This window comes from Eurypyga helias, unplaced genomic scaffold (assembly GCF_000690775.1).
Source record: "Eurypyga helias isolate BGI_N326 unplaced genomic scaffold, ASM69077v1 scaffold17902, whole genome shotgun sequence".
NCBI classification, from domain to species: Eukaryota; Metazoa; Chordata; class Aves; order Eurypygiformes; family Eurypygidae; genus Eurypyga; species Eurypyga helias.
Window position 1 is genome coordinate 1 of NW_010234235.1, and position 7,900 is coordinate 7,900.

The window sequence follows — 7,900 nt, forward strand, 5'->3', positions numbered from 1 at the left end:
TCCAGCTAGCAAAATACCACCAAGCTCTATCAACGATAGCACGACCGGGAAAACTAAATAAACCCACCAACTCCCTCACAAACGAGGTAGCGCAGGAGTTAGCAAAGCAGCTATACACAGGTTAGCAAGTGTACGGGAGTGAATGAGAGAGAGAGTAAGAGAGAGAGTAATGGCTTCTGGACCCCCTCCTCACCTCTGCCCCAAGCATGATGTACTATGGAATGAAATACTTCCTTGGTCAGTTTGGGTCAGCTGCCTGAACTGTGTGTCCCCTGCACTGCCTGTAGCGAGACAGCAGAGCTGGGAACACAGCTGCAGTATCAGAAGCAGAGACAGACTTTGAAACTGGTGCAGGCATTCCCCAGAGCCAGATAAGAACTCATCAGTGCTTCTTTCTTCATCCAGGAACACAGCTTCCTAGCAGCCATAGTAAAGAGTTAACTCTTTCCTGACTGAACCCAGCACAGTAATGAAGATATGTTTAACATGGTTTGGTTGCGCTTACTGTGGGAATGATGACTTTTTTCAGTTATCAGTCAAAATAATTTACAAAAATATGTCTTTCCATATTGAATTAGTCTTTTAAAAAACCCCAGTTTTATGACTGACTGCACATTCAGATGGATGTGGGGTTTTTTTTGTAATGTTGCACTCCAGTTGTAAATATGCTTGAAGATATGTTTAACATGGTTTGGTTGCGCTTACTGTGGGAATGATGACTTTTTTCAGTTATCAGTCAAAATAATTTACAAAAATATGTCTTTCCATATTGAATTAGTCTTTTAAAAAACCCCAGTTTTATGACTGACTGCACATTCAGATGGATGTGGGGTTTTTTTTGTAATGTTGCACTCCAGTTGTAAATATGCTTGTGACTTCTGACTGCTCGTCCTTAGAAATGTAAGGAATGCAATTAATTAATCTCTGTATGTGTAGAATATAATTTAAAATGTTAAATTTATTTTCATAATTTTTCCCTGTCAAGGCTACAATTTAAAACAAAAAGAAAACTATTCAGGATAATCCCTATTTAATTTGGGATATATGCTTAAATGTTACTCTGAATAAAGGTGAACTTAAATTCATGCTCATTTTTTTCTAGAACCAAAGTCTAAGGTCTTGGCCCTAACTTTGAACTTAAAAGCTTGAAGTATCAGATTCTGCACATGAATAACTACCATTGAAGTAGTTGGCACTTCCTGCACATGCAGGGGCCTGTTTCACATAGACCATTTTGAAAGCCTGAGGACCCAGGCCTACCAGAACCTTGAGATATTTAAAAATAAAAAAATTGAAATGCAAGAGAACTCAGAAGTAGGTAGAAGTTTTCAAAATGAGCAGGACAAATGATTCACTGTATGGAAAATTTGCATTCAAGTTAAACCTGTTTTATTTACATGCTAGAGAAGGTTGAGAGATGCTTTGTCTATGGTTAGGTGCCCGCATGGGAAAAAAATTTCTGATAGTAGAGATATTTCAGTAGTGGATAAAGCTCAAAATCTAACTCAACAAAATTTAGACAAGAAACAATGTAAAAAATATTTAATAATGAAATTATTTACTTCTGGAATAGGTTACACTAGAATATGGTGAATACTTATCACTTAAATATAGATCAGATGTCTTTCTGAAAGACCTGCTCTAGTTCAGTAATGCTTCATGAGATTGATGAAATAATTAATGGTGAATTTTAGCAGTAATGAACACTTCTTGACATAAATTATTCAAAAAATAAGAAAAGCTCATCATAATAATAATTAAAATCTCTGGTTTAAAATCTATGGATCTGTGGCCATGGTCATATTTTCTTCAGTGGCAATATTGGTGATATATATTCACATATATTCCCCAGGGCCTTGTTCCTTCAACTGTTTGTAGCTCTATGCTGTTGCCAAAGAAGGGAAGTGTTTATATGTATATATACATGCATATATAACTTTTTAATTTATGATTTTAAAGGATTAGTTCTTTGAACAGGCCGCAAAAACCTGTCTCAAAGAGAGTGTATTGTAGTAGCTGGAATGAGCAGCAGGAGGCAGGGCTTCAGTCCCATAGTATTGCTGTAGACAAGGTATTGTTAAACAGTAGAGGAAGATTCAGAATCATGTTTCAAATTATGTATCATGATATTATGTTATGTTAAGATGGGAGATTTTATGGTTGCAGTATACAGTAAGTTTATCTTAGTATGATGAATACTTAACCTTGTAATTTTTAGCATACTGTATCCTTTTAAATTTGACCTTTTCTGTCTGGTTGAACAGTTTGACCTAATAGTATTTTCCACTGAATCAAGAAAAAAATCTGGATTTAAATATTATGTTTGTACTATTGAAGCATATTTTCTTGCATACTGATCAGATATTTGTATGCTTTTATAAAAAGGCTTATATTTCTAATATTAGACAGTCATAAGAAAGACTTCCTTTTTCATTGAGAATTACTACAATAAAATACTATTTAATCAGCTTATAAACAGGGGTAATCAAATTGTACTTATGCACTACTTGAAATGTAATCTGAAATATTTTCCAGTTTGGTGCTGTATATTGAGTGAACTCATTTTTTAATGTAATTTTCCAGCATAAACTCTTTGGATAATACTATAATAATTAAAGGCTAGGGAAGACATTTAAAAACTGTCTACATGGGGAATAAGTGGTTTTAAATGTACAGATGGTTTTCCATTGCTTTTGTGCTTTTTCCATTTAATGTAGCTAATTATGTGCCTTCTTTTACTGTACACCCCATTCTCTCTATCACTTTCAGTGTTTTTCCTATTCTAGCTCTGCAGCTAAGCTATAGTTAGATTGTAATTTTATTTTTAATGCTGTCATCATAGAACTAATCAAAAGATATATTAATATGGGGGGAAGAATGGGAATGGGTATGGTTGTCTTTAACATTTGTATCAGGAGTAATACTACTATATGATTAGTGGTATGTAATACTTTTTCTTTTAAAAGTTTTATTCTGAATCCATATGATTTTCTGGGGTTTTTTTTAAGGATGGATCTTGCTGTCTGTGTAAACTTTCAATTTTCGTTCACTTTGAGAGCTCTGGATATTCAAAGAATGCTCTGACAGGCTGTAGGGGTGATATGCTGTCCAATGAAACTAATGGCAGAAAACCTACTGAATGACTAAGATATTACTCCATGATTTCAGAGTACAGAAATTTTGTTTCTAATTCACATACAGAGTGCACACAGGTCTTTCTTAAATACTTGGAGGAGGAAATGTTGAGGATTTTATTCTGGGCTTTTTTTTTCTTTATTTTTTATTTTATTTATTATGAACATGTATTGTTCAGTAATTTTTACTGTTTGCAATGTAACTTACTGGTAAATCCACTTCTCTCCTTTCATGAGCAGGGAGGAAGGTAGATTGGACTTTGAAAGTGGGTTCCTGCAGTATATATGCAAGCAGAATGCCTCCAAGACTTCATTGGGGAGGTTTGCCTTCATGGGGACTTCAGGATGAGGCCTTTAAGTAGAAAATATCCCTTAGCCACGACTGAACTAGATATTTCTGTTGAACTTAAGGCAATCTATCAGCATTTTTTTGATCAGCCTTTTTTACTGTCTTGTCTTGAGCAATTTTTTAATGATGTGTATTATCAGATTGAAATGGCGATTGAGACGCTGCAAAAGTCTGATGGTCTTTCTACTCACAGAAGCACTCTTCTCAACAGCCATGTAAGTTGTCTCTTCTTTCATGAAAGCTAAACTCTTGCTTGTTCTGCGTGCTTAGCCTGCCTCTAAATGTTTGGTTTCATTTATTGATACTTTTTGCTTTTAATCTTTCAATTTTATTTGCTTGTAATCTACATTGTCACTATATTTTGTCAGGTTAAATGTCATATTGTAGAGTGCATTTATTTCTAGGTTCTGTATTGTGTTAACACAGCTTAAAGTATTTGCCTGTGCTGCAGGTCCTAATGTAAATGTAATAATAATAATAATCAAATAATTCTTAAGTAGTCTGTGTTTGACATTTTAAAATATTTTTCTATAATTTGTGTACCTGATATAATAATTTAGGAGCAGGTGAAGGGGGAAAGAAGCAGCATACACTTGGAATAAAAAATATTCTTTAGATATATTTTTAAATATTTCTATTAATCTGAATAAGTTTATTAAAAGTTAAGAATTCTGAAGAACCATTTGATTAAATTAAAAAAAATTAAAATAATCTGTTAGTCTCTAATGTGTTTTATTCTTCTGTCTCTTGCTTTGTTCTGTCTTTGCAAATCCTGTCATTAGGAATTTTCCATAAGAGAAAGCAGAAAATGTTTGCATAAAAAGATGGTTGCAAATGCAGTGGTAAAGCCATTAAATATAACTTTTAGGTAAAGAAGAAAGGCTCAAAGTTTAATGTACAGTTTGTTTTTAAATAGTGCTAGTCTTTCTTGAAATGCTATGTAAATAACGTTTTTTTCTTCAGTTGCTATAAATAGTTCTGTATTTTTAATGCTGCTAAATTTCTATACTTACTGCATCCTTTTTGCTTCTCAGCCTTACAAACCAACATAAAATTACGTTTTTTTTCTGATCCTTGTATTCCTTTACCAGAGAAATTTAAATATTGACTGATATGAATGTATGAGTATATTGGATAGAGGCTGTACACTTATTTTGATATGTTGATATCTCTCCCTCGCCCCCAAGAATGTGGTAATATGGAGGTGAAAACTAAAATTGTTTTTTTCAAAGTTTATCATCATGGTTGAAAAAGACAGCAGGAGCCAGTATAATTTATTGGAAGATAATTTACTTTTCTTAGAAAATATTAAAATTGGGTGAGGGAAATTGAATTCTGTAAAATGTGAAGAAGGACTTTTAGATCATTTTGGATATTTTAAAAATAATTGTTTTGATGTTAAGGCAGCCTAGAAATAGGCTAAAATTATTTTAATATCATAATTAAATGGATTTTTTTTTTCAAAATGCCAAAAATCTATCTTAAAACTTAGATATGCAAACAATTTATGTCTGCCTTGAACCTCACAAGGAAGTCTAGAATCTTCACACTGAAAACAATAAAAATTTAAGGACAAACTTTTCTACATCAGGAAACTGTATTCCCCTATTTTGTGTGTCATGCACTAGTTAAAAGATCATGGAGAAGATCCTCCTGGAAGATATGTTGAAACATGTGGAAGACAGGGAGGTTATTAGAGACATCCAGCATGGCTTCATCAAGGGCAAATCATGTCAGACTAATCTAGTGGCTTTCTATAATGGAGTGACTGCATCAGTGGACAAGGGAAGAGCTACAGATGTCATCTACCTGTACTTCTGTAAGGCACTTGATACAGTCTGCCACACTATTCTTGCTGCTAACTTGGAGAGATATGGGTTTGTTGGATGGACTATTAGATGGATAAGGAACTGGCTGGATGGCCACATCCAAAGACTTATAGTCAACGGCTCAGTGTGCAAATGGATATCAGTAATGAGTGGTGTTCCTCAAGGGTCTGTACTAGGATCAAATACCATTTTATATCTTCATCATTGACATAGTGGGGTAGGTTGGGTCTGAGGAAGACCACAAAAATAATCAGAGGGTTGGAACACTTCTATGAAGAAAGGTTAAGAGAGTCAGGGTTGTTCAGCCCGGAGAAGAGAAGGCTCTGGGAGACCTTATTGTAGCCTTTCAATATATAGAGGGGACTTATAAGAAAGATGGAGAGAGACTTTTTATCAGGGTCTGTAGTGAGAGGACAAGTGGCAATAGTTAAAAACTGGAAGAGAGTATATTTAAATTGGACATAAGGAAGAAAGTTCTTCACGGAGAGGGTAGTGAATCACTATAACAGGTTGCCCAGAGAAGTTGTGGTTGCCCCCTCCCTGGAAATCTTCAAGGCCAGGTTGGATGAGGCTTTGAGCGACCTGGTCTAGTGCAAGGTGTCCCTGCCCATGGCAGGGGGGGGTGGACTAGTTGAAATTTAATGGTCCCTTCCAACCCAAACCATTCAATGATTCTATGAAAATATCTTCCTAATAATGAGATTTGCATGTCTGTTATGGTAGTCTTATCCTGATGTTTCTTAACAGTTTTGAGGTATTTTCAAAACTACTGAAAGACAAATAGAGGGATCTATTTTTGAGGCTGTGAAAAAAAGTCATCCATGCATCTTGCTGTAATAATTGTTCTTTCCTAGCCTCAGACATTTTGGAAGAAATTAATGAAACTCAGATCAAACTTACTGGATATTTTCCCTATTTTTCAAATGTTTATTGAATTTTGACTCAAATAAGGACAGTATATATGGCTTTAGTCCTATCTTCTCCTTTAAGCTGGTGTTTTGATTCCTAAGTTAATAATACCTGTGCATTTTAATGATTTTTTCATTTTCCTCTATTTTATTTCCTTCCCCGATTTCTTTCTGCATGTGATTAACTTAACTAATTCATAATCTAGTGTTTTCTAAATATTGATGTTTCACTGAAGTTATACTCAATTTACCTGTTCTGTGTAAACCATTTCATACCTTTCCAATGTTGTTAATGTTATAAATGAATAAGTCGGAAATCAAAGTCTGGACATTTCAATTTTAGGATTAGATTTCTCCAAATCCAAAAATATGCTTAAGGTTGTTTGCAATAACTTTATCATGTCTGCAGATTATTTACCTTTTTACATGGTATTAAGCTATTGGCACTCTTTTTTCCAGGCTGTAACCTACCAAGTAATCACTTCAAGTTTTTGTTATTGAAATATTTTCACCCTAGAGCAAAAATCCTTATTTTGTACTTATCTTGAGTTTTTCTTTACCATTGTTGGCTAATACCATGCTGTGGTTGAAAGAATATCTGTCAAATACAGATCATTAGTAAAATGCACTTAAATGAATCCTAAGAATTTATAATTCATTTGGAAAAAAATCTAATGCTATGCTTAGAAGTTAACTGGGAAATCATTTTGTTTGTGCGGCAAAACAGAAATAGCTTATATTCCATAATCTAATTAGTATATAACAAATGGGAAAGTTGAACAATATGATATACTTAAGTGATTAGTGATATGATTTTGTTAATACACTGAAGTAAAGGTAAAATTTTACAGTAATATTTTTTCCTAGGCTTTATTTCGGAGTTGTAAATACTCAAAATAAAATACATGTGTGAATGTGAAGACTTTTTTAATAATGAGTTTATATCTATAAGATGATATAAGGATGACGAACTGCACTTTTTTGTTATGTCTGATTAAAGTGCAACATTATCTACAACCATCTTGGAACCAGTTAGATCTTACTTCTCTTGCACCTTTACACAGAGCTCTTGTTTAGAAGCATGATAGTTCTGGTGATGTTTTCTGTAAGAAAATAAACATGCAGATGGTCTTTGAAAGGTCTGGAATAAATGTTTTCCTAATTTTTTTTTTTTTATTTTTTTATGTGTTGTGCTTGGTAAATTGCTCACAACTGACTTAAACAGAACTGTATGTCCAATCACAATAATCTAAACTTTACTAGTAGTTCTGCAATAAGGAAGAGTCAGAGTGGAAACATATTTCATGAGTAATGGGCATTGATATTCATGTTCTTTAAATGACAATTTATATCAAACATTTGTAAAACAGATTTTTTCAGTGACCTATTAGTAAATAACCCTGCAGAGAAGCATGTGAAATGTCACATAAATTTTGTGTATCTTTTACTGTACTTTAAACATATATCTTGGTCATATTAATTGCTTTGGTGGACTAAATTGAAATGGATTATACAATTGTGTGAGGCTCCAACATATTGGAATAAAATTTTGTTCCAAATGCCAAAATAATTCATGGCTTGGGGATTTATTGGATGCCCAAACTAAGCCCAGAGTTTTGATAAGATTTGTGAACGTGGAAAATTTGTATGTTACTGCTGATTCATTTGGGTATAATTACT

The 7,900-nt window shown here is 33.5% G+C and overlaps 1 protein-coding gene across 1 annotated transcript in view; it reads left to right on the forward strand.

Annotated features, from left to right (window-relative positions):
• Nucleotides 1-3,623: 3,623 nt before the first annotated feature.
• Nucleotides 3,624-7,900, forward strand: part of LOC104517371 (transcription factor RFX3-like) — a gene marked incomplete at its 5' end in the record, with an annotated part of 6,957 nt that continues 2,680 nt past the window's right edge. The window contains one exon of the mRNA XM_010162006.1: nt 3,624-3,698. Coding sequence (XP_010160308.1) covers nt 3,624-3,698 — 75 coding nt within the window. The remainder of the gene's footprint in view (nt 3,699-7,900) is intronic.